Below are 27,856 nucleotides of genomic sequence, written 5' to 3'. Positions count from 1 at the left end.
CAGGATATAGAATGGACGTAGAGAGGATGTTTCCACTAGTAGGAGAAACTAGAACCTGAGGCCAGAGCCTCAGACTGAAGGGACAATACTTTAAAACAAAGATGTGAGGAATTTCTTCAGCCAGATTGGTGAATCTGAGGAACTCTGCCGCCGAACGCTGTGGAGGCCAAATCACAGAGTATCTTTTAAGACAGAGATAGATAGATTCTTGATTAATAAGGGCATCAGGTATTATGGGGGGAAAGACAGGAGAATGAGCATGAGAGACATATGAGCCATGATTGAATGGCGGAGTAGTCAATGGGCTGAATGGCCTAATTCTGCCCCCTTGTCTTATGCTTTTTGAGTTTGTTTGAGATGCCCAAGGAAGGTGTGCTTTTGACACAGCCAGTTGATCATCAACCTGCAAAAATCTTCCAACACAACAATGGCAGGTGGTAAGAGAGGGACAGATTCCTGGTCAATCATGTGATGGAAAAATGCTACACATAGCTCCAGGCCACAACATGCATGTAAAAAGTGCATGTTGTCACAGCACCTTGGACACCAAATGAATCACAAGCTTCATACCCACCTTGATCATGAAATAAGTGCTCTTGGTAGCTCTTTGCATGGGTAGGAGAGCTGTACACCCACCAATCCAGAAAAAAAGATTATGGGCAAATTTTTAAATTGCTAGTTTGCTTCACTCAGCCAAGGGTTAGCTAGATAACATTTGTATTCAGTTTTTTTTTCACTCGAGTAGAATAGTATGCAGCCTGGTAGACATCAAGGAAAGCAGGGTATAGAATAAAGATAGTTTAATTCATCAATGACATCAACGGTCACAAGATCCAACCAAAATTGTCTAAAAAGCACAAGTTGCCCACCACATCAAATTCATTTTTCTGTTTATACTGTCTCCATTAAGTGATGCATGATACGGTGAATAAAGTTTTTGTTCAGTTATGATACTCTACAAAAATCCCCAGATTTAAAAAATAAATTCTAAGTCGGTCCTTCCTGATTTTCACCCAGAAATTTTGGAACTGTACACTGCTTTAACTGCACAAAGAGACAGTTTGGCAAAACCCAAGGAAAACTGGCAAAGAGCAGTTAAAGTTAACTAGTAAAGCTGGTAAATAAATCTGTGCAAAAACGTTTGCTGAGTTATAAAAATGTTTTTACGTAATTTATTTATTCCATTCTCCCTCAATTTACATTTTCATTTAAAGAATCAGTGGTGAAATGGCAACCCCAATGTTACTCTCATGAAATCTGTGCTACTCCCATTCTACTCTTATTTCAAGAAGCCTTTCAGTGCCCCATTATGTCACTCTCCCAAAATGCTTCTGTGCTCAGTTTATTCTACCCCCAACACACACCCCCACTGTTTGGAGTATCTCTGGCTCTATTCGCTGCTGCCTGAAATGCAGTTCAGTGATGTTGACTTGAACAGTTCATTTAAATAGCACCATTTTTTTTCACATTTAGCACTAACTCTGCTGTTGTATACATTAGTCATACTTGTAAACAAACATTCATGCACTGAAACAGCATCTTGATTTTGGTTAAATAGACATCACAGTTCAGTGCATATTTTGAGTGATCCTTTTAAACAGGTATTACTAAATCAATTTATTACAGTTGGGAATAAAAATAATTTCCTAGGATAAGCATTAATTTATTTAAACAAAAAAATCTCCATCAACTGGAGGTGTCTCTGCAATCTGGCACTCACTGGAAATGCAACTTGCGAACTAGCCAGGCAGAGCCGACGATTTTTTCACTCTGTATTTCAGCGAATTGAATATCAATCACTCCGTGCCTCTAATTTTCCAGAAATGCATTCAGAAGAGCCCCAGAATTGCAGAATCCACTCCACCCTTTATATATTGCTTAATAAACTTGAAAACTTTTACTGTTCCAAAGTGAATTACTTCGGGATATGTAATGCACTGCTGGCAGCAAAATAATAGCCCCACATAAAATAAAGTACTCTTAAAAAAACACGACTACTTCCGAGGCCAAGTTTAATTCTAATCCTGAAGTTCAGAAGACGGTTAAACAATAAAGCTCCATGTTTTGTGATTTGTTTTCTTGAAAATGAGTTGAGTATCAAGTATCTGTTAAAAATTTGGGATAGTAATTCTTTATAGTCATACGGCATCTTAATAAAAACATTGTTTCCACTTGTAATTCTTTGCCCTAACTCTTCCAAGCCATTTTGAGTTGTCAAATGTTACTCAACCACAAAATCTGCAATTTCAATGGCCCTGTTCTAAAGTGATTAGATTAGATGTAGAACTACAAGAAGTTAGAACAGTCATGTGCACTAACTGTGGCAATATTCACTGAACTGGCACAAAAGTAGTGAAAAAGCAAATGTCACTCCCAGCAGCAATTCCTGTGATGAGCCAAAGTCAAGAAAATGAGCAATTTTAATCAAATTAATGACTATGGCCTTAACCTGCACATTTAAAACTTTTTTAAAAATTGCAATAATGCATGACTTTCCTTAAAATGTTGTTCCTGATGTTTCAGTGCTGTGTGACTTAACTGCTCTTAAAGAATATCCCCCACGCTCCAAGATAACAAAGCAGTCTGAAACTTTAAATCAACTGACTCCACCAAAACCCTTAATTATTGTGCTTTAGTATTTGCAATCTATAGTTTTACTTTCAAGATGACAGTTATTGGATTTTTCAATAAAAGCAGTTTAGTGCTATTTTTCTTATTGGTCAAACCAATATCTAGTAAGTTTAGTGAGTGACGCTCACATTCAATTTAAAATTATTCTTGCCAACTTCAATATTCAAATCTACTCAGGACAGATATTTCTGAAACTTCTCAGGTGTTCTTTCAATCAGTGCAGTCCTTTTACTTTTCAGGTGAATAGCAATGCCCTAAAAAGTCTCACGCTGAATGAAAAAACAGTGTACATTCTTCATTTTCCTTGTAGAAGTTTGGAGTGGTAACATCCTTCTTGCCCCTCATGCTCTGCAAGTAAAAGTTTATTATCTTCCCATCGAGTTTGTACTGGTGTGCAATGTTCTCATATGGTTTGGGATCCAAATCTAGAACAGAGACAGAATATACAAAGCAAGCCCTTGACGTCTGCATTATGGTACTTGGCTCGGGCCTGTGAAGAAAAAGATTTGTGTAATTGGAAGATATATCCAGTATTATTAGGACTAAAATACACAGATTTGAAATTACACTATATACTATTTATAAACATCTAAATCAAATCTGTCTTCATTAAAATAGCATTTTAACCAAGTCATCAACACATTTATTTTAATATCTTTACTTTGCATTCATGAAGGCAACATTATCTTCCTCCCGGTACTCTGCCTGTTCCTGGCCCCCACCAACATCTTCCATTGAACCCATAAATACCCCAATCTGGGTAGATGTTAAGATAACATAAGAATTCAGTTTTCAATAATTAGAATTAGGTAATATTTGCCAATGGACAACATAAATTTGGGGCAGCACGGTAGCACAAGTGGCTAGCACTGTGGCGTCACAGCTCCAGGGTCCAGGTTCGATTCCTGGCTTGGGTCACTGTCTGTGCGGAGGAGTCTGCACGTTCTCCCCGTGTCTGCGTGGGTTTCCTCCGGGTGCTCTGGTTTCCTCCCACAGTCCAAAGACGTGCAGGTTAGGTGGATTGGCCATGATAAAGTGCCCTTAGTGACCAAAAAGGTGAGGTGGGGTTATGGGGATAGGGTGGAAGTGAGGGCTTAAGTGTGTCGGTGCAGATTCGATGGGCCAAATGGCCTCCTTCTGCACTATGTTCTGGGGACAGGATGGAAGTGAGAGCTTAAGTGGGTTGGTGCAGATTCGAAGTGCTGAATGGCCTCCTTCTGCACTGTATGTTCTATATAAAAGAAACTTCCATCTCAATTTATTTCTAAAAATAAAACTGAGGCACTGAATTTAATAATCATGTGCAAGTACTCAAGATGCCATATGATGCACTAAGATATGGCCAATGATACTTGTCCCATGAAATCAATAGACAGAGCTATGGGAGTACATTCATCATTTTCTGTGGTGTGCACCAGTCAGCAAGGTCGGAATCAGGACCGCGATGTAGAAACAGCCCGACAGACTCCAGGATTTCTTGGACAACATTTTTCTTGGTAATTTAACAAAAATAGTAAATTGCTAGTCAAAAGTAATGTATTAAAGGAAATGTTGGCATGAGTATTTCTTATTTCTCTAAAAATGGCTTATGGATTTTTCCCCAAAAAAGCTTCAATCCCAACTCCTCCAATCAATTGATCATTTTCCTTTCCTCTCCATGGCCCTTAAATGCTCTGTTACCACTCAACGTTTCTTTCCCTGTTTAATTTCTTTCAGTCTAGCATCTATCCAAGGCCACCCTTACTACGATAGAGCCTCTTTTATTCATTCATGGGATGTGGATGTCACTGGCTGGGCCAGCATTTATTGTGCTCTATTTCAGAGGGCGTTTTTAAGAGATGCATGTAAGCCAGACCAGGTAAGAATGGCAGATTTCCTTCCTCCTTGTGCACCAGATGAGTTTTTAAAACAATGGTGTTTTAGACTTTCAAATTTCACCACCTGGACTGCCGGGATTCAAATTCAGGTCCCTTGGTCACTGAATTACTAGTCCAGTGACAATACCACAACATCATAACCTACTACCTGGGTGTTCGTAATCTCAATCACCTAGATTCATAAATGCAATGATATCACAGAACACCGACACAGCTACAACCATATCCTGTGACTGATGTGTAATTCCTCCATTTGTACAAGACATTGTTTGTACCATAGTTGGGAGTATTATTTGCAGTTCACAGCACCCCCTTATGGAAAGAACATTAGAACTATAGACAAGGTAAAGATTAACCAAAATTATACCATGACTGAGATCATAGTTTCAGAAAAACAACTTGATTTATTTTCACTGCAACAAGGAAGAGAGAGAGGTTTCTGAATTCTTAAAATGTGTTAGTGAGTAAAGAGTGAAAACTATTTCTAATAATTGGGTGACATTCCAACAAGGGAGCATATATTCAGAAGTAACATTTGGATGAACAAACAAAATATTTAGGGTCATGAGAAAATGTAAAGTTTTATCACAGCTAGCAATTGATGCAGAGGTTACACTAATTTAAAAATTATGAAGAATATATATAAATAGATAGAGATAAGTATTAAGAGTACACAGCCCCAGTACAAGAGATAACAGCTTAGATATCCCAGAACCAGTCGGATGTAGCAATGAAGGGACTTCAGAATGGATGAACTAGAAAGGCTTTCCTCTTCTTTAATTGCCTTTTGATCCTGTGAAGCAATCACAATGCATTCCCAAACTGTCCCATCTTTTCTTGCAAAGAAAAGTCTAGTTCCATATAGGTAAGTGTGGGATGAGAGTTGGTATTCAAGACCAGATTGGAAGAAAATCAGAAATTATGAAGATGCCTCAGCACAAAGGCTTAATACAACATGCTTTGCTGAAAACAGATCTTCAAAGAGCTAGCAAGGTCACCTTGTAAAGTGGAGTGTCTCCTGTGACCATGTGATAGGAAAATTCCACGAAACGCAAGTGAATTTAATAACTCAAGAAAAAATATAGGAAACCAACAATATAAAACTTGACTGTATCATGGAATCAACTGCACGCGAGAACTACCTGATTAACCTGGACAACCAGCAAATAATAAGATTCAACATCAGTTTAATATTACAGGCACAGACCGGCACAACATAGATCTCACACTCCTACTCCTAGTCTAGTGCCTCGAAATTTAAATTGACCAGAATTCTGGTTTGTCACAAAGCAGTTGACAATTTTTAATTTGAGAAAGTCAGAAATACTTAGATTCAAACAGGTGAAACCATATCATAATTTGCCTCAATTAAATAATCCTACAAATGCCCAATTCCTGCAACGGGGGAAATCCTGGGTATAGGAACTTCACCCTGATGAAGATGAAGAAAATCCTAACCTGCCTTTCACTTTCATGGATTCTCTTGGACTGTATGTATTCCAGCATTTATTATTTTTTAATTCATACCATTTTGCAACATTGCCAATGATAGATCTTCTTACCGTTCTTCCACAGGACAAGGAGAAAGCGCTATCATGATGGAGCAATCCTTGGCTGTTGTGGCAACCCTGTACTGATGAATCTAAATTTTAAAAAATATATATTTTCTAGTTATAACAGATGCTAGATCCACATTTTAAAGGCATTAACTTTTACAATTATGGGCGAAAGGAATAGGGTTTTACAAAAGCTTTCACCAGGTCAAACAAATAAATAGAGTGTGAATGCAAAACCACATCGAGTAAGGTTGATTGTTTAAAGCTAGATAATATATTTATCAATCCTTCAACCTTCAGACAAACATTGTCAAAGCTATACAGGAAACAACAGAATTTCTCATGATTTATTATTAAACCCAATTTAGAGAAGCACAGCAAGAAAATACCAGGCGCGATTCTCCAGAAGAATTTCCAAGGGCTGTAGTGAGCGGGAATTGCCACAAGTTTCCCGGCGCTCGGCCCGGCGAGGCCAACAACACTATTCAATGTTAATTGGTTCACTTAACGAGGCTTCGCGGATGTTAGCCACATGAACTTTAGTAAAGCATTTGATAAGGTCCCTCATAGCAGGCTGGTGCAAAAGATCACATGGGGTCAGGGGTGAACTAGCTGGATGGATCCAGAACTGGCTTAGCCATAGAAGACAGAGGGTAGCAGTGGAAGGATGGTTTTTCCGAATGTAACTAGTGGTGTTCCACAAGGATCAGTTCTGAGACCTCTGCTCTTTGTAATATATATAAATGACTTGGAAGAAAACGTAACGGGTCTGATTAGCATGTTTGCAGATGATACTAAGATTGCAGGAGTCGTGGATAGTGATGAAGATTGTCAGAGAATACAACAGGATATAGATAGGCTGCAAAATTGGGCAGAGAAATGGCAGATGAAATTTAACCCGGACAAATGTGAGGTGATGCATTTTGGTAGATCCAATTCAGGTGGGAGCTATAAAACAAATGGCAACACCATGAGGAGGATAGAGACAGAGAGATCTGGGCATGCAGGTCCACAGATCCTTAAAAGTGGCAACACAGGTGGAAATGGTGGTAACAAAAGCATATGGCATTCTTGCCTTCATAGGACGGGGTATCGAGTATAAAAGCTCGAAAAGTATGTTACTGTTATATAGAGCGTTGGTTCGGCCACATTTGGAATACTGTGTCCAATTCTGGTCACCGCACTACCAGAAGGAGGTGGAGGCGTTGGAAAGAGTACAGAAAAGGTTAACCAGGATGTTGCCTGGCATGGAGGGTATTAGCTATGAGGAGAGATTGAATAAACTGGGATTGTTCTCACTGGAGAGACAGAGGCTGAGGGGCGACCTGATAGAAGTTTATAACATTATTAGGGGTATAAACAGGGTGAACAGTTGGAGGCTTTTCCCAGGGCGGAAATAACAGTTACAAGGGGGCACAAGTTCAAGGTTGGGGGGGAGGGGGGGGGGGGGGGGGGGGGGGGGGGAGGAGGTTCAGTGGAGATGTGTGGGGGAATTTATTTATTTATTTATTTTTACACAGGGTGGTCTGGAAGGCACTGCCAAGTGAGGTGCTTGAGGCAGATACGTTAGTGACCTTTAAGACGTATCTGGAAGGCACTTGAACAGATGGGGTATAGAACGATACAGGCGGTTCATCTAGATAGGACACGTGATTGGCGCAGGCTTGGGAGGGCTGAAGGGCCTGTTCCTGTGCTGTATTCTTCTTTGTCCTACGTGGCTTGCCTACCCACTTGGCACGTGTCAAATGTTCACTTAACCACGATTCTCAATTCTCTTATTCGCGATAGCCTTCAGCTGTGCGGCCAGATGCCTCAGCAGTTGGTGGGGGTTATGGGTGATTGGTGGGTCAGATGGGCAGGGACAGGGATTGCCCCCAGAATGGGGTTGGGATCCAAGGGTTGGCACAGTGGTGCTGCAAACAATTGCCCCCCCCCCCCCACACCCTACCATGGCAGCCCACCCCTGCACAGGGTCCCCCCCCCCTCACCTCCCCCTCCCTCCGAGCATTGGGGTGGCAAGGCCGGCGCCCGGGTATCTTTGCCTGTGAGCAAAGATGGCTCCTCCCCTCCTCGGCTGCCCACAGAAACCCTTCCGTCAGGTTCACGTCTTTTTTTTTTAAAAAAAGAGTACTGTTTGGCACCTGGCACAGTTCCCTTTTTTGGCCTCTCCCACTATTCACCAGCCTTGTTATGCTTGAGCACAAGAGTAACGAGGCCGGAAGATCGCGCCCACTGTGTCACTTTCAGTTGCTAGGTAAAAGTCAAACATCTGGAATCAGTTCTGGCCGACAGTTCCATTTTACGTAATCGGTTTGCAAGAAGTTGCCAGTCTTTCAAATAAGCATCATATGGTGATGGAGCTTGTCTTGATGCATAGCAATTTCAAAAATAGTTCATAAGTGAGCAGACAGCGCCTCTGCTCATTTTTTGCTTGGTACAGTTGCTTTAAAGGCGGAATCTAACTGTTTGGACAGCAGACAGACATAATCAAACTTAAAAACAATTGTGTTTCAATTATTAACAACATGCAAAGATGCAGGTTACCACCTATCCAAAGATCATAGGATACAATGGCTTTGGGGCTCTATTCTTCCTGGGCCAGTTCCCTAGCTATATTTATACTTCATTTGTGATTCGGCTTTACTCAACTAAGAGAAATAATTATTGCTATAAAACACACAGGTTGCAATGTATTGTAGATCAAGGTCAACTTGTGACACTTTAGCACAGTAAAGATGTTATGACAAAGTAATACTCCCAGATATTCTTCCTTTTAAAAACAATGACAAACTGACATCCCACATCTCAAGGCAATACTAGTAATGTTGAAACATTTCCATGTAAATGCGCATGTAGCTTCAGAGAAAGGAGGCTAAGAGAAATTAGCTTAGTCATACCTGCATTGAGGCTGCCCACTGTTAATATGCAAATTCTGTTACAGCTGTTACTGCCATGTTGGCAGTAAAACAACAAACTGAACAGCTGTAACAGAATTTGCATATTAACAGTGGGCAGCCTCAATGCAGGTATGACTAAGCTAATTTCTCTTAGCCTCCTTTCTCTGAAGCTCCATCCATCGCACCCATGCAAAAGCACCAATATAAAAATGTTTATAATGAATATAGCAAATACCCAGCATTAGGAATGGATTAGTTTTACCTAAAAGTTGTGTACTTACAGCTGCAAGCAATCTCCGCCACCGCCAAAAAATGCATCAGTCATGGTGCATTATTTATTTGTGAAGTGCTAATCATGCGAATAACTTCCCTGTTATCTTAGCTCACTAAAACTGCCTCGCTCACAAGAGAGTTCCACTCTTCACTTTCAAAGATCTAGCCTCAGAATTCCCTAAAAGCTGCTCTGACTCAGACTACCTCAATGACTGCTTACCTCCCGATTTCAACGCTGCACTCCCACTTCTAATAACCAGCTCAATTCCAACCTTTGCTCAAAATGCTAACTTCACCAAGCTGGCACTGCCCCAAGATTTCTCTGGGCTCCAGTCCCCCAGTTGCACCAAGTTATTAGAGACTCCCAGTCTTTCTGATCCCCAACTACCTGGCACTGAAACAGTGGCCTTCCGCCAAATTCTCAGCTCCCCAAGCTTTTGCTGTGCCCCCATCTGCCTGGAGCCTGCTAACACCTTCCAGGGCTTCTCTCAGCTACAAACCACACGAGGCTTAAACTGTAACCAACGTCTCGCTGACAAAACACACAGAAATTAGAGATCCTTCTTGAACTCCATGACAATGTAACCTTTCAAAGTTCACTGCACGCACCTAAATTAGCTCAAACTCCCAAAATATCTGTGGACCGTATTTCTTTGAAATCAGTGCTGACATCACGGCCGGGATTCTCCCCTGCCCGGCGGGGTGGGTGGGGTCCCAGCGTGTTGGAGTGGCGTGAACCACTCCGGCGTCGGGCCGCCCCAAAAGGTGTAGGGGCCAAGCCCTCACATTGAGGGGCTAGGCCCACGCCGGAGTGGTTCCTGCTCCGCCAGCTGGCGTGAACGGCCTTTGGCACCACGCCAGCCAGGGCCGAAAGGACTTCGCCGGCTGGCATAAGTCTGGAGCGTCAGCGGCGTCATACCGGCGCAGGGGAGGGGGTCTCTTCCACCTCCGCCACGGTGAAGACCATGGCGAAGGCGGAAGAAAAAAAGTGCCGCCGCGGCACAGGCCCGCCTGCCGATCGGTGGGCCCCGATCGCGGGCCAGGCCACCGTGGGTGCACCCCCCAGGGTCAGATCGCCCCGCCTACGCTGCCAATCCCACCGGTAAGGTAGGTGGTTTAATCCACGCCGGCGGGAGAGGCTTGTCAGCAGCGGGACTTCGGCCCATCGCAGGCCGGAGAATTGCCGCGGGGGGACCGGCGCGGCGCGATTCCCGCCCCCGCCAAATCTTCGGTGGCGGAGAATTCGGGACACGGCGGGGATCAGAGAATCCCGCCCCACGGTCTCTGCAGTCCAGCTAAGTAGGCCACCTGCTTTCTTATGGCGCCATCCTTGTCATTCTGAGTCTATTAAACAAACAAGGGAAACCTTCTGAACTAACATTTTTTTTGGATAAAAGAAAATTACAGCGGATGCTGGAATCTGAAACGAAAGAGAAAATGCTGTAAAATCTCAGCAAGTCTGGCAGCATCAGTCGGGAGAGAAAAGAGCTAACGTTTCGAGTCGGATGACTCTTTGTCAAAGTCCTGCTTTCGGACTCGAAACGTTAGCTCTTTTCTCTCCCTACAGATGCTGCCAGGCCTGCTGAGATTTTCCAGCATTTTCTCTTTCGTTACCATTTTCCTTTAACAATCTTTGACGCCCAGCATTTTAGTTGCTTTACTTTCACAAGAATAATCTTCCCAGAACTAAACATTACCTCTAAAATATTAACTTGAACCATTACCTCCAAAATATTAACTTGAACCATGAATTAGATATTCCTCACAATAGACATTTATGAAGTTAACATTCGGACACAAAACAATTAAACTAACATGATATGTCAACATCAATATTTTGGCAATGACAGGAATTAGTCTTTTTTATGCAATCTGCATTCTGATAATACACTCGCGTGAAAAATGAACGTGCAACCAGTTTTACCTTTTGGGCTGCATAGTCCACTGTTTCATCATCTTGCAAATGACAATCTGCTAGACTTTCATAAAAAGATTCATTATAAGGGCCATCTAAATGCAACCTACTCCTGCACAGGGAGAATGGAAACAACAATTACTTAAAATTCAAACGGTGCACAATGAAAAAGAATTATACTAAATCATCATCCATGCTTACAATCCCTCCCAACCAAAAATATATTCAGAACTTCCAACATCCCTCCACATGCAGACTAATGCCATATAATTGGTTATCGCCAACATGAGAATACTAGTTTAGTCTCGGTATTGCTTGGGCTTTACTGTGCAGAAGGATATCGAAATCTTATTGCACAGTTCTGGCCAGTTAAACGAGAGGTGTCATTTAATACGGAGAACTTGAAAAATACCTTCGTACCAGAGACATCACACATCCCTGATTAAAGATATTATAGGCTGAGATAAATATAAAAAGGAATTTAAATTTGATACATCAGGAAGGATAACTGAAAATTACAGTCCTTTCGAGGTTGCTGTTTGTTTTTCAGTGTCTCCTAATTTTTATCCCCAAATCGTTTTTTTAGGAAGAGGAGTGTGATAATTTGGGCCGTTAAAACCCTGCGGGTGAGAAAGCTGCTGCTGGAGCGGGGTCGTGGGGAGGAGGGACTTGCTCTTCTGAACTTTATTGACTATTACTGGGCGGCGAATATATCGATGATCAGGAAGTGGGTAGTGAGGATGGGTCAGTGTGGGAGCAGGTGGAGGTGGCATCCTGTAAGGGCTCGAGTTTGAGGGCATTGTTAATGGCACCTCTGCCGTTCTCACAGGCTCGATACTCGTTCCGGGGGGCCTGGACAGGGGCTTTCGGAGGTGGCAGCAGGCAGGCATCGAGAGATTTGGGGATCTTTTTCTTGCTGAGGGTATTCCGAGTTTGGAGGAGGTGTTTGAGTTGCCAGGTGGGAACGGGTTCCTGTACCTGTCCGGAGGGAGGTAGGTCTCGAGCTTTCCACGCCTCCCGCAAAAGGGGTTACAGGTTAAGGTGATGTTGAGAACAGGAATTGGGGAGAGGAAGATCTCAGAAATCTATAAGGAGCTGATGGAGTGGGAGGGTGCCCCAATAGGGGAGGTGAAGAGAAAATTGGAAGACGGGTTGGGGAGAAAGAGTTGGACGCTGGGTTATGGGAGGAGGCCCTGCAGAGGGTTAACGCGTCCTCATCGTGTGCCAGGCTCAGCCTGATCCAATTCAAGGTGGTCCACAGGGCACACATGACTGGCCTGGATGAGCAGCTTCTTTGAGGAGGTGGAGGACAAGTGTGGGTGATGTGGGGGAAGTCTTGCAAATCATGTACAAATGTTCTGGGCATGTCAGAGATTGAGGGGCTTTTAGTAGAGCTTTGCAGACGTCATGTCAGAGGTTCTCGTCCAAAGGTGGCAATCGTTGGAGTGTTGGAAGACCTGGGAGCTCAGAGGGGGGGGGAAAGAGGCAGACGTTTTGGACCACCTTCCCTGGTGGCCCAGAGACGGATTTTACTGGGATGGAGAGACTCGGAACCCCCAAAGTCGGGGGTTTGTGTTAGCGACATGGCGGGGTTTCTCAGGCTTGAGAAAATTGAATTTGCGTTGAGGGGTTCGTTACAGGGGTTCGCTCGGAGGTGGCAGCCATTCATTAACTTCTTCAAGAAAAATTAAGACCGTCAGCGGGAAGGAGGGGGGGCATGGAAATGAAGAATAAGGGTAGGAAAACCAATGGCAGGAGGGCCGGGAAGGACTGGTGGTGTGTTTTTATAAGCCATGTTGGTTAGGATTTGTGTTTGGGAGGTTGATGGTTATTTTGTTTTGTTTTGTCTCTGTCGGATGTTGTAGTTGAAAATTGTTAAAATTATTAATGCCTCAATAAAATATTTTCTTTCAAAAATTTTAACTGATTTGTTAATTTCTCAAATTCTACGTAGAGAAATATATAAAAAGCAGTCATACACAGAAGCTTAGTACTGAAACGTAGGAACAGCACATAATCTTAGATCAGCTTCTCTGGTACCTGTTCAGTATTTTAGATTCCAAAGTTTGAAAACTTCAACATGCTAAAATGTCTGAGAATATTACTACCCCCTGAAGATTACTCTTAAAAATGCATTAGGCGCACAATTCTGAAATGTTAATTATGATATAGAAATACATGAATAACACTTTGCTGGAAAGCCTATTACTAAAGAATTTTTACAATATTAATAATTGAAGATTTAGAGTCTAAGAGCACCCTCATGTGGTCAGTACAAGACACAGCAAGAACTAAAGTTCATAGAACATACTGGAGATAACTATTGCATTTATTTTAAGACTTTACCATCACTTCGATAAATGTCAGTATATGACTGACTCCTTCCATAGACTGTTCTGGAAAAATTGTGATCTAAATATCTGTAAACAATATGGACTGGGATGCACTAGCATTAGATTTCCTGACATTGGACTGTGGGAGGAAACCGGAGGAAATCCACTCAGACATGGGCAGAAAGTGCAAACTCGACACACACAGTCACCAGAGGACCAAATAAAACCCGGGTCCCTGGAGCTGTGATGCAGTAGTGGTAGCCACTGTGCCGCCCAGGGTGCCGGGTTATGTTGGACAGATAAGTGGAAAGGAATTCAACTTCAGAGAAATGTGGACCAATTACATAGATAGCTCCATCTGCCATATTTCAGCCCAAGTCTGGATAAATGTATGGTACTGCATATTGAAGCAAGTAAAACAAGGCATGTAAACAACATGAAGGAATCCTATTTAAAGTATTCAATTAGAAGGGGATAAAAACATCTGGTCAGTGGGAGACAGGTTAATAAAACCAGTTAGATACTCAGCTCCTTCTAGAAGGTAGTGGAATGACAAAGGTAGTGCTGTTACATTGACACCAGAAATCAATGGTAAAACCCTGGCCACTGCACCTCAAAAATGTTTCCCATGGGTTAAAAGATAATTAAACAGGATATTAAACAAGGTCACAGGGCGCTCAGTAAAAAAACACAAACTGAAACTTATTTGTACCAGAAAAGGAGGAAACACATTATATTCTTAAAATAATGAAAGACATAGATGAAGAACATAGGACTCATGAGCTGAATGTAGGACTATATAAATATATAATTAAAATTCTCAAGAAAAGAAAGAAGATTAGAGAATCGCTCCCAATTGTAAGATAGTGGTTATGGAGAATAGACATCTGGAGAAGGTGGCTGAATTGAGATCAAGTGACACTTTACAGGAACGAGTTGGAATAGTGTGTGTGGAACTGTGGATTGAGTATTAAAGCACTATTAACTACAATGCCAGCTTGTCCAGAATCCAAAACAACTCAGAGCACAGTGGGCATAGTTGAACGTGACTTGGAGCAAATTAAAACACACACAGCAGGGTTTTGGATTACCTCATGTTTACAAAGTTTGGGGAAGTGCCAAAAGACAAAAGGTCTGAAAACAAGTGACTGAAAGATAAACGGATCTGAAAATATTTTGTGACAAGGAATCATGTAATTACAGTGGTTTTTATGGTCGATAGTGGTTGTAAATGCTGGAACACAGTGGTTAGCACTGCTCCCTACAGTGCTGAGGACCCAGGTTCGATTCCGGCCCTGGGTCACTGGACATGTGGAGTTTGCACATTCTCCTCGTGTCTGCGTGGGTTTCACCCCCACAACCCAAAAATGTGCAGGTTTACATAGGTTTACATAGAATTTACAGTGCAGAAGGAGGCCATTCGGCCCATCGAGTCTGCACCGGCTCTTGGAAAGAGCACCCTGCCCCCTACCCAAGGTCAACACCTCCACCCTATCCCCATAACTCAGTAACCCCACCCAACACTAAGGGCAATTTTGGACACTAAGGGCAATTTATTATGGCCAATCCACCTAACCCGCACATCTTTGGACTGTGGGAGGAAACCGGAGCACCCGGAGGAAACCCACGCACACACGGGGAGGATGTGCAGACTCCGCACAGACAGTGACCCAAGCTGGAATCGAACCTGGGACCCTGGAACTGTGAAGCGATTGTGCTATCCACAATGCTACCGTGCTGCCCTGGATTGGCCACACTAAATTGCCCCTTAATTGGAAAAAAATAATTGGATATTCTAAATTTAAAAAGAAATACAATATATATTAAAATAGGAGAATTCCATGGTGCAAAAGTCAGAATTTGACACAATGGTGGCATGTTCTCACCCCTGGGAGAATGTGGGAGACTGGCTAGGAGTGCATTGGAATAGTCAAGTCTAGAAGTAACATGGCGCCAAGAGCACGGGTTCATTCCTGGCCCTGGGTCACGGTCCATGTGGAGTCTGCACATTCTCCCCGTGTCTGTAACAGAGTCTCGCCCCAACAACCCAAAGATGTGCAGGGTAGGTGGATTGGCCATGCTAAATTGTCCTTTAATTAGAAAAAAAATAATTGGGCACTCTCAATTTTAAAAAGAGCCTAGAGGTAACAAAGTCATGAAGAGGGTTTTTTTGCAGATCAATGAAACAGGCGTGACATTATGAAGATGGAAAAGACATTCTTAGTCGTGGTGCAATCATGCGGTTGAATGTTTAATTTGAGGTCAAATAGGATACCAATGTTACAAATACAGTCCAGTTCAGTCTCAGACAGTTGCCAGGGAGATGGATGGAGACAGTAGCAAGGGACCAGAATTTGGAACAGGACTTCAATCCTTCAAATACTTAATTAATCCAGTAAAGGATGTCAGATAAGTAGTCTGACAATTTAGCAACAGTGGAGGAATCAAGCAAGATTGTGCTGAGGTAGATCCAAGTGTACACATGAAAATGAATATTGTGCCATTTCATATAATTATTCTGCAGAGTAGCAAGTAAAAAGAGAAATAGGGGTTTGAGAGGGTCGAAGGTAGATCCTTGGCACTACCAATGCTAACAGTGCGGGAGCAGGAAAATAAATTGTTGCAGGTAATTCTCTGGCTACAATTAGATAGATAACACCGCAATGAATTTACTTTTAAAATCCCCTATTCGCCACATTCCAGCACCTGGTCGGGTACACAGAGGGAGAATTCAGAATGTCCAATTTACCTAACAAGCATGTCTTTCGGGACCTGTGGGAGGAAATCGGAGCACCCGGAGGACTCCCACGCAAACACAGGGAGAGCATGCTGTAATGGAACCAGGTAAAAGCAGTCCCACTCAGGAGGACAATAGTGGACAGGTGTTGGAGGAGGAGTGTGGCCAATATTTTAAACAGCTACAGGCAGGTCAAAAGGGACCAGGAGGGATAGTTCATATTTGTCGTAGTCACGCAGGATGCTACTTGTAACTTTGGTATCAGCTGTTAGTAGAATTCAAACATGGGAGGCAACACCACATTCAAGAATTTAGGGCCAGAAAGGGAGGTTGGAGATGGGGCAACTTGTAAGGACATGGTGGTGTTTTTTTTTTAGGACAGGGAGTGATGACAAGGTATTTAAAAGGAGAGAGGACAACATCTGAAGAGAGAACCATCAATATCATCAGTTAATACATGGATCTGGTGAGAGAAACATGATCATACTGGAGACAGCAGTACAGAACAATAATTTTCTAAGATGTAAAGTGTGATATTCCACACAGCCACCATAATGCTCCTGATGAGGAAATAGTGAAGCAGATATGGGCAGGCAGGGAGGCTTAATGGGAAAAAGTACCCCCCTCCCCGGCTAGGGCCATGATGTTGATACAACCATTCACAATAGGTCCATGGATGATGGATGGCATGGGCTTTGTTCACGTGAACAGTATTCTAAAGAGACAAGTTGAGAGAGACGCAGAGAGAGACGCAGAGAGAGACGCAGAGAGAGACGCAGAGAGAGACGCAGAGATCCGATTCACTGGCCGAGACCACAGGGTCAGCAGAGGGAGGAGTGAGTCGGACAGAAGAATCATCCCTCTTGTAGCAGTGCTGCCTCATGGTGCCAAGGACCCGGGTTCGATCCCAGCCCGGGTCACTGTCCGTGTGAAGTTTGCCAATTCTCCACGTGTCCACGTGGGCCCCAACCCCACAAACCAAAGCTGTGCAGGTTAGGTGGGTTGGCCACTCTAAATTGCCCCTTAGTTGGAAAAAAATAATTGGGTACTCTAAATTTACTTTGAAATAAGGATTAGTCCTCCTGTCGAGAAGGTCTTGAAGGAATAAAATAGGACAATTGAGATTCTAGTTCACAATAAGCCCTTCAGAAGATGCCAAGAGGCTGATCTAAGTGGAAGGTAAGCCTCTGATGGCGACAAGAGAAAAATCAATGGGGTGAATAAGGGAATTGATAGGGCAGAGTTACCAAGAGGGTAGTGAAAGGTTGCATTTTGATTGGAGTAAAACGAAAAGCAGTAAAGTAATAGTGGAAATAGAATGATGGTTTTTGGGTCTGGAGTGGCATAAAAACTCTGCACACGAATCAACTTGGAAAGCTCAAGTTACACTGGCCTAGTTACATAAAAATCTGATGCCAAACAGGAAACTGGAAATAGAAGATAAGAGGAATGAGTCGAGTTAGAGATCCCATGGCAGGATAATGATGTACATAGAATAGATTCAGCATGGAACTTGAGTTCAGAGACAGGTGTAGTGAGTGAATGAGTGAAGTTCAAAAGCTATTTGAGGGTAGAATATGGAGGACCCACTGATGATGATTTCATGGGAACGAGCATACAGGAGATGCACAGAGTCAATTGCAAAAACATTAAAATTGATGGCACAGTTAGAAAATACCACAAAACCCAGAAACAGCAACGTGATTTTCTGTCAATGAACAGACTGAAGCTATAAAATAGTACAACCAGTGAGTGGTCTGTCACCGGGAGGCTGAAGTTTCTCAACCACAACACTGGTGGACAAAATTGCTTCAAATATCACAAAACTGATCAGAGACAAGCATAAGTTGGGCCTTATGGTAGAGCCAGTGGATTCCAGAGCAGTAGCGTCTTCTATTAAAAACATGTTAAAAAGTACCCAATGGAAAAATCCACAAAGAGAGAAAATAAATGAACTCTGGAGGAATTTAACTGCCAACTCCCGGTCTATCCAGAAAGGATTTCCTCTCAATATTTTTTGCTATTGTAAGTATATCTATCCAAAGTATGAATGCCGAATGTTGTAAAGTGCTGTTGAACTGAGGATAACATTTGTTACATTTTAAGTAGCTAATTAATTTAAGTAGCCATGGAATAGTTTTACCCCCCACCCTCCCACCCTTCTTTGTATACTCCTAGAAGTACATCAGATAACAAATCCAGTTAACCTGTCTGTTGGAAAGTCCTCTATGTACTGTTGAACTCTCAGGTATAAAGGATAAATTCCATCAATGTCCATCATATCCAGCATCTGCACTTGCAGGATCCGAGAAAGAACACAACCTTTAGGCAAGCCAGAATTTTCCACTACATGAATACCTGGAAGAAATTATTTTTGTATTACCAAAAAATAAATTCAGTTGACCATAATAAATTTTTTATAGAAATATCCCAAAAATACAATTTTAAGCTGGGGTTTAGTGGTCCGATATCAAAAGTTACATTCTTCTTGATCATATATCCATAATTCTGACTGAAAGTTGACGTTTTCATACGTAAATGAGTAATGGATATTCTCCATTTTATGGCCTCACTATAGCTTGGAACTAAGTGGTGACAATATGCTTTGGTTTAGTGAAACAGACGAGAAAACAGGCCAGTCAAGTAAACAAAAAAGTGAAAAGATTGCAGCAAGGTGAAAACTAGAATATAGGAACAATGCAAAGACAAAACTACAGGTATTTTAATATAGATTTAGCCAATATTAGATCAAATTAGAATTATTTTTATTTGTGTGAAAGTCACGGGCATTGCCAGCATTTATTGCCCATCCGCAATTGTCCTCGAGAAGGCAGTGATGAACCACTTTCTTGAATCACTGCAGTCATGTGATGTAGGTACTTACATTGCTGTTAGGGAGGGAGTTACAGGTATTTTTGCTCAGGAACAATGATATAATTCCAAGTGAGTGATGTGAAGTGAACTCAAAATGGTGGCAGTCCCATGTGTCTCCTGCCCTTGTCCTTCTAGATGGTAGAGGTCATGGGTTTGGAAGGTGCTGAAGCACATCTTATAGATGCTACTACTCTGCATCGGTGGCAGAGGAAAGTAATATTTAAAAGTGATGGATGTATGGCCAATCAAGAAGGTTGATATGTCCTTCTTGGCATTTATCTTTGTGTGCTGTAGGAGCTGCACTCATCCATGCAAATGGAGAGTATTCCATCACACTTGCCTTGGAAGTGAGTTATTCACCACAGAATTCCCAACCTCTGAACTGCTCTTGCAGCCGGAGTATTTTTTGACTAATCCAGTTAAAACCCAGGAAATTGATGGGGATTTTTTTTTTTTAATTCATTTTCAGGATGTGGCCTCAATGGTTAGGCTAGCATTTATTGCCCATCCCTAATTGCGCTTCAGGAGGTAGTGGTGAGTTGCCTTCTTGAACCGCTGCAGTCCTCGCGGTGTAGGTACACCCACTGTGCTGTGCTGTTAGGGAGGGATTTCCAGGATGGTGCCCCAGCGACACTGAAGGAACGGTGATATATTTCCAAGACAGGGTAGTGAGTGAGTTGGAAGGGAACCTCCAGGTGGTGGGGTTCCCAAGTACCTGCTGTTCTTCTCCTTCTAGATGGTAGTGGCCATGGGTTCAGAAGGTACTGCCTAACGAACCTTGGCGATTGACCTCTAACCACCGCAACCATCTTCCTTTGTGCTAGGTATGACTCCAACCAGCAGAGAGTTTCCCCCCTGATTCTTGTAGGTGTTACACACGGCTGCCACTGTTCATCGGTGGTGGAGGGTTGAATGTTTGTGGAAGGAGGAACAATCAAGTGGGCTGCTTTGTCCTGGATGATGTCAAGCTTCTTGAGTGTTGTTGGAGTTGCACTCATCCAGGTAAGTGGAGAGTATTCCATTGCACTGCTGACTTGCGCTTTGTAGATGGTGGACAGGTTTTGGGGGGTTAGTAGGAGAGGTACTCGCTGTAGGATTCCTAGCCTTTGGCCTGCCCTGGTAGCCACAGTATTAATGTGGCTAGTCCAGTTCAGTTTCTGTTCAATAGTGACCTCCAGGGTGTTGATTGTGGGGGATTCAGCGATGGTAATGCCATTGCATGTCAAAGGGCAGTGGTTAGATCCTCTCTTGTAGGTGATGTTCATTGCCTGGCACTTGTGTGGCACAATGTGCATTGGTAAACCTGCCAAGAAGTCTGCGGTCACAATGAAGGAGCATGGAGGTGCCCAGACCAACTTGGCACAGGGATTTGCACAAGAGCTTGGAGCCCATCCTTTCCAGTGTGGAAATGGTGACTGACTTCCCATCGCCATGATCGGGGTCCAACCATGATGCAACATCTGATGGCCAATGCCTCAGCTTCCATGGTCAGCCCAAGCCTGGATATTGTCCAGGTCTTGCTGCATTTGGACAAGGACTGCTTCATTATCTGAGTCGTCACAAATGGTGCTGAACATTGTGCAGTTATCCGCAAACATACCCTCTTCTGACCTGATGATGAAAGGGAAGTCATTAATGAAGCAGCTGAAGATGGTTGGGCCTAGGACACTACCTTGAGGGACTCCTGCAGTGATGAGTTGATGAGATGAGATGATTGACCTCTAACCACCGCAACCATCTTCCTTTGTGCCAGGTGTGGCTGCAACCAGCAGAGAGTTTTCCACCTTTTTCCCCATTGACTCCAGTTTGGCAAGGGTCCTTGATGCCATACTCGGTCAAATGCTGCCTTGATGTCAAGGGCAGCCACTTTCATGTCACTATTCAGTAATAGCAATTTTATTGACCATTATGGGGAGATGGTCAGATTCTCTCTTGTTGGAAATACAGAGAAACATAGATAGAAAATAGAACAGGAGGTCCTGCTCCGCCATTCATTATCATCAAGTTCAATACCCTGATCCTGCCTTCCCCCCATAACCCTTGCTCCCTTTAGCCCCAAGAGCTACATCTAATTTTGTACGTTCCCAGTAGCTTACCTTCATATTGTATTTTCCCCTTCTTAATAAATCCCTTGGTCTGCCTTTGTTGCTGCATTTTAAACTGTTTCCAAACCTCTTTGGTCATTTACTTACAATACACATTAGCCCAAGCTGGAATGTTATGTCGGTCTTGTTACAATTGGGCTCAGACAGCATCAGCAGCTGAAAAGCTTTGGATGGTACTGGCACCGCAGTCATTCGCAAACATTCCCACCTCTGACCTCATTTAGAATGTAAGATCAGGATGAAGAAGCTGAGGATGCTGGGCCGAGGGCACTACCCTGAGGAACTAGTGCAGCAATCGGGGCCGAGCTGATTGGTCTGCCTTGTTTTGTGCTAGGTATGAGTGTAACCAACAAATTATTCCCCACCCCTCTTCCCTCCCTGATCCATATTGACAGGGCACCAGCAAAACTGACGCCCAACTGGATCCAATGCTGCCTTGATATCAAAACTGGTCACTCGCACCCATTTTTGGAATTCAGGTCTTTTGTCCATGTTCAAATCAAGGCTGTAATGTGATCTGGAGAGTGACTCTGGTGGAACGGAGTCATAATTAAGCAGGTTGTTGCTCAGTAAGTGGTCCGCGACAGCATTATTAACGACACCTTCCATCACTTTGTGGATGATTGAGAACAAATTGAAGGGATGGTAATTGGCTGTATTTGATTTGCCCTACTTAGTGGGCAGGACATATTTGGGATATTTTTCCCACTGTTGGGTAGATGGTTTAGCACAGTGGGCTAAACAGCTGACATGTAATGCAGAACAAGGTCAGCAAGTCCACACCCCCACACACACACACATTGATGGTATGATCCAAATTGAAAACATTCGACTAATTTTTTATAAGGCAAAACATTAAATTATCTCTTTGAGCTAGCAAAGAAGAAATTCAATGTCTGAAGGAGGCACCCTTGCCTGTAGAATAGAAGGGGAGTAAACCTGGATTAAAAGTAAAAGGGCCCATTTTCCTTCCGCCTCCTGTTGGCTAGATTAACCTAACTCCTATTTATATACCAGTATACAGATGAAACACAACCTATATTTTTTTTTAAGAAAATCACAATTCACACTGACCTTCTAAAATATATATGTAGCGACACACACACATATAAAAGGTCAACAAAATACACTTACCATTTCTTAAAACTTCCTTGCGAAAATGACTTGCTTCACAGTGACTCCTTTCTTGTGAGACAAGTGTCCTCTTCATATCACCTGTCTTGCAAGTGTCCACATTGCTCACCAACGCTATTGTTATTACATGAATCAGTTCACTGATAACAGTTCTTGTGCATTGTGGTCCACTAACGACACCATTGGCAGGAAAGAAGTAAGCTTTCAAATGATTAGCAAGTTCATTCAAATCCATTAGGCAGTCCTGGTCATCTTTACAGCCAAATATTAACTCTCCATTCTTCATGTGTTCAAATAATGTAAGAGGGTTTGGTGTTGGGTGGGGGAGGCAAAGGGAGGAGGGAAAAAATAAACACTAATTACAATGCAGACATTATACAAGACATTAATACCTGCAAGGGTTAATATTTCACAACTAGCAGATAATGTTAAATGATCATGAACTATTTCAAGAATAGCACATTTGATGTATTTTAGTTTTACCTTCTGCATGTGTGCAATTCCATGTTTTATGCATTTTATGTCAGGATTTGAACATGAAAATATTGAAAACAAGTTTCTCCAAGGGGAGATATTCTTTAAAAATTTCTACAAACACTTCTCCCATTTCATTTGTGCAGCCTAACTTGCACATGATGCTGTTCTTTCAGATTAACCATGGAGATCAAAGCTGTAATTTGAGTATTACGAGAATGAACAATCAAATTGACATTTTATGCAACAGCTTAACCAACAGTAGGAAAAGATCCCTTAACTACAAGCAGTTACACAGACAAAAAGCAACACAAGGTGTAACAAACCAAAGAGTTTCTACTTGATAACACAATTACTTAATTTCCCCATCTGGTCAGTGGCATCCTGGTACTCCCACTGTCAGCCTGGTATCTTGGCACTGCCAGCCAGGCACTGCCACCCAGGAATCAGGGTGGTTGAGTGGTACTGCCAGGGTGCCAAACTGTCAGTGCCTTGAAGAGTAAGGTAGAGAGGCCATGGTGGAGAGATCAGGGTGGCATCTAAAATTGGCACCTTGATCTCTTTCTGTACTGATGAGCTCAGCTTGTCAGCGCAGGAAATGAAGGTAAATGCGGCCGCAGCAGGCATTCCTCGGCAAGACGAGGGGAAATAAAATAACAGTCCTGTTGATAGCAGGTTCATTCTAGGCACTGCTGGCGCCAAGAATCATCCTGATAAACACGTCCAAAACAGGACACCCCTTGTTAAATCGCGCCCAATAGGTCCAATGAAGGAAACCAATATAAAGCTTCCTTCTCATGATCAAATATCTTATTACGTGAATGGAAAAACTGAATAAATGAAGAGGAAGCTTGGTCCATGTCAATCCAACTATGATTCTTGACAACGTAAGCCATCAGAACGACCGCCAAGCAACCTCAGACAGTAAAATTAACCTGCAAGCACTGTGTTTCGATCCTTAAAAAATGTCATCACTGTTGGAAATTATAAGTTAAATAATTTAAAATCATATTTTTGTCCCAATCCCATCTTTTTTTCCTCCTCTATATTTTGCTTTCTGTAACTGTTACAAGAATGAATTCATGACTCCAACTGACACTTGTTGGTTCAGACTCTTCATTGTTCATTAATAAGTTGAAGAATTGTTATAAGATACAGTTGCACTGTGTCATTTCAGCATCCATCGTGAGCAAGTGCTACAGAAAAGCTCGCCAAAATGAAATGGCCAACGGCAAATTTAATAAGAACATAAGAACTAGGAGCAGGAGTAGGCCATCTGGCCCCTCGAGCCTGCTCCGCCATTCAATGAGATCATGGCTGATCTTTTGTGGACTCAGCTCCACTTTCCAGCCCAAACACCATAACACCATAATCCCTTTATTCTTCAAAAAACTATCTATCTTTACCTTAAAAACATTTAATGAAGGAGCCTCTACTGCTTCACTGGGCAAGGAATTCCATAGATTCACAACCTTTTGGGTGAAGAAGTTCCTCCTAAACTCAGTCCGAAATCTACTTCCCCTTATTTTGAGGCTATGCCCCGTAGTTCTGCGTTCACCCGCCAGTGGAAACAACCTGCCCGCATGTATCTCATCTATTCCCTTCATAATTTTATATGTTTCTATAAGATCCCCCCTCATCCTTCTAAATTCCAACAAGTACAGTCCCAGTCTACTCACCCTCTCCTCGTAATCCAACCCCTTCAACTCTGGGATTAACCTAGTGAATCTCCTCTGCTGGTACGTCCTTTCTCAAGTAAGGAGACCAAAACGGAACACAATACTCCAGGTGTGGCCTCACTAACACCTTATACAATTGCAGCATAACCTCCTTATTCATAAACTCCATCCCTCTAGCAATGAAAGACAACATTTCATTTGCCTTCTTAATCACCTGTTGCACCTGTAAACCAACTTTTTGCGACTCATGCACTAGCACACCCAGGTCTCTCTGCACATCAGCATGTTTTAATATTTTATCATTTAAATAATAATCCCGTTTGCTGTTATTCCTACCAAAATGGATAACCTCACATTTGTCAACATTGTATTCCATCTGCCAGACCCTAGCCCATTCACTTAACCTATCCAAATCCCTCTGCAGACTTCCAGTATCTTCTGCACTTTTCGCTTTACCACTCATCTTAGTGTCGTCTGCAAACTTGGACACATTGCCCTTGGTCCCGAACTCCAAATCATCTATGTAAATTGTGAACAATTGTGGGCCCAACACTGATGCCTGAGGGACACCACTAGCTACTGATTGCCAACCATGGGAAACACCCATTGATCCCCACTCTTTGCTTTCTATTAATTAACCAATCCTCTATCCATGCTACTACTTTACCCTTAATGCCATGCATCTTTATCTTATGCAGCAACCTTTTGTGTGGCACCTTGTCAAAGGCTTTCTGGAAATCCAGATATACATCCATTGGCTCCCCATTATCTACCGCACTGGTAATGTCCTCAAAAAATTCCACTAAATTAGTTAGGCATGACCTGCCCTTTATGAACCCCTGCTGCGTCTGCCCAATGGGACAATTTCTATCCAGATGCCTCGCTATTTCTTCCTTGATGATAGATTCCAGCATCTTCCCTACTACCGAAGTTAAGCTCACTGGCCTATAATTACCCACTCTCTGCCTAAATCCTTTTTTAAACAGTGGTGTCACGTTTGCTAATTTCCAATCCGCCGGGACCACCCCAGAGTCTAGTGAATTTTGGTAAATTATCACTAGTGCATTTGCAATTTCCCTAGCCATCTCTTTCAGCACTCTGGGATGCATTCCATCAGGGCCAGGAGACTTGTCTACCTTTAGCCCCATTAGCTTGCCCATCACTACCTCCTTAGTGATAACAATCCTCTCAAGGTCCTCACCTGTCATAGCCTCATTTCTATCAGTCACTGGCATGTTATTTGTGTCTTCCACTGTGAAGACCGACCCAAAAAATCTGTTCAGTTCCTCAGCCATTTCCTCATCTCCCATTATTAAAACTCCCTTCTCATCCTCTAAAGGACCAATATTTACCTTAGCCATTCTTTTTTGTTTTATATGAACAACAGGTGGCAGTGGTTTGCCAATAACTAAATTCTGCTCCATTAACTCTATATAACTTGTTCTGTGTCATCATCCAGTAGAAAATATTTTAGGTTTTCAGTGTTGTTGAGCAAAACGTAATGACCGTAATTACCTTAAAGATTTTTAAGTTGTTTTGAGGCTCCTGTAACAAACTTTTCAAGGCAATGTACATCCGTTGTTTATTCCTGCAAAACATAGGCACATTAGAAATCGAACTACTGAGACTTCCGTGGCGGCTATGAAGGAGTAAGTCGCACATTTGGTGGCTCCCTTTCGGGTCGGAGTTTTGGACCTTTTCCCCCGTTTTCTTACCGAACTTGATTTGAAAAATTGATGACAGAGGCAATTGTGAACAGAATTCCCACATCGGTGCATGGCGAGGAGGACTATGAGTGCTCGCAAAGGCAGAAACAGAAGGACAGAGAAGACTTGGGCTGAAGCAGCACCGGGAGGAAGGACGGCGGAGGACTGGACCTCTGGCTTGTCGACCCAGCAATCAACGGAGCAGTTGATGCAAGTTATCCAAGAGGGCTTTGCCAAGCAGAAGCAGGACTGCTTGGACCCTATTAAAGAGTCAATTGCACGGCTGGAACTCAGATTGGATGCCCAAGATCGGGCGATCCAGAAAGTAGAGAAGGCGCTGGCTGACCAGGAGGAACATCAAACTGCAGAGGAGTTGGAGGTGGGGATGCTAAGAGGACCAGCAGAAAAGGCTCCTGGAGAAGGTGGAGGACCTAGAGAACAGGTCCCGCCGGCAGAGCTCGAGGATTGTTGGGCTCCCGAAGGGCTCCGAAGGAGCGGATGCTGGGGCATGTATAGCCACCATGTTCGAGAAGCTGCTGGGGGATGGGGCATTCTCCCGACCCTTGGAGGTGGACAGAGCTCACAGAACGCTCGCGAGGAGGCCGCGAATGGGAGACCCCCCCCCCCCTCCCCTGAGGGCAATGGTGGTGAGATTCCACAGATATCTGGAAAAGGAACGCGTTTTACAGTGGGCCAAGCAGTCACGGAGCTGCAAATGGGACAACAGTATCCTGCGGATCGATCAAGACCAGAGTGCGGAGGTGGCCGGGAGAAGAGCGGGGTTTAACCAGATCAGGTCGACCCTTTTTCAAGAAAAAGGGGAAGTTCGGGCTGTTGTATCCGGCCCACCTCTGGGTCAAACACGAGGAACAACATTGCTATTTCGAGTCGCCTGAGGAAGCGCTGGACTTCGCGAAAAGGAAAGGACTTATGTCAGACTGAGGACTTTGAATTCTGAATTTTGCTGTAGTGTTTATGTTTTTCAAAAAAAAAGTTTCTTGTTTCTTGCTTTTTCGTATGTTATTTGTTATGCCGGCTGCATGGATCTGGGGCCAGCTGCAGAGCCGAGTGATGTAAAGTTTGCATTTGAACTGTTGGGGGATGGAGGTGTGGTTGTTCAGATGCTGGATCTATTGCTTGATTTTTTTTGTTGTTGTTGTTGCATTCAACTTGGGTTATTTTTTTAAATCTCTATCGGGCAATTGTGTTGGGATTGTTTTTCAATTGAATATGTATGCATGAGCAAGGGGGAGGGGAGACAATAGGTAGGAGATTGTCTGGCGCCAGGGGTGAGGGCCACCAAACTAGCTGGGCGAGCTAGCTTACGGAAGCGTAGTGGGGGTGAACAGATGTTAGGCTTATCAATGCGGTTGATTTATTTTGTGCTGTTACTGGGGGGAGGGGTGAATGTTCTGCTGACGAGGGAGGGACTTTTGCTGAGGGGCAGAGAAGGGGTTGGGAGCTGCCTGGGGAGAGGCCGGTGGAGGCGTCGGGCGCAGGCTGGAGACTGACCCAAGAGGGGGGCGATGAGCCCCCCAACTAGACTGATCAGCTGGAATGTAAGAGGGCTCAATGGGCCGGTCAACAGGGCACATGTGTTTGTGCATTTGAGAGGACTGAAGGCGGATGTTGTAATGCTGCAGGAGACGCACCTTAGAGTAGCTG

At 43.2% G+C, this 27,856-nt stretch overlaps 1 protein-coding gene across 3 annotated transcripts in view; it reads right to left on the bottom strand.

Annotated features, from left to right (window-relative positions):
- Nucleotides 1-785: 785 nt before the first annotated feature.
- Nucleotides 786-27,856, bottom strand: part of ippk (inositol 1,3,4,5,6-pentakisphosphate 2-kinase) — a 120,735-nt gene continuing 93,664 nt past the window's right edge. For 2 of the 3 annotated variants that reach the window (XM_038812590.1, XM_038812591.1), the window contains 6 exons: nt 26,001-26,073; nt 22,333-22,612; nt 18,427-18,577; nt 11,159-11,261; nt 6,071-6,150; nt 2,896-3,121 (listed from right to left, as the gene is read on the bottom strand). In XM_038812590.1, coding sequence (XP_038668518.1) covers nt 2,896-3,121; nt 6,071-6,150; nt 11,159-11,261; nt 18,427-18,577; nt 22,333-22,612; nt 26,001-26,073 — 913 coding nt within the window. Of the gene's footprint in view, nt 3,122-6,070; nt 6,151-11,158; nt 11,262-18,426; nt 18,578-22,332; nt 22,613-26,000; nt 26,074-27,856 lie in introns of all 3 variants that reach the window. The other variant, XM_038812589.1, reaches the window with a different exon arrangement.

Source organism: Scyliorhinus canicula, chromosome 11 (genome assembly GCF_902713615.1).
Source record: "Scyliorhinus canicula chromosome 11, sScyCan1.1, whole genome shotgun sequence".
In the NCBI taxonomy this organism is placed as follows: Eukaryota; Metazoa; Chordata; class Chondrichthyes; order Carcharhiniformes; family Scyliorhinidae; genus Scyliorhinus; species Scyliorhinus canicula.
The sequence above is the reverse complement of the archived record's forward strand: the minus strand, read 5'-3'. Positions and strand labels throughout refer to the sequence as shown.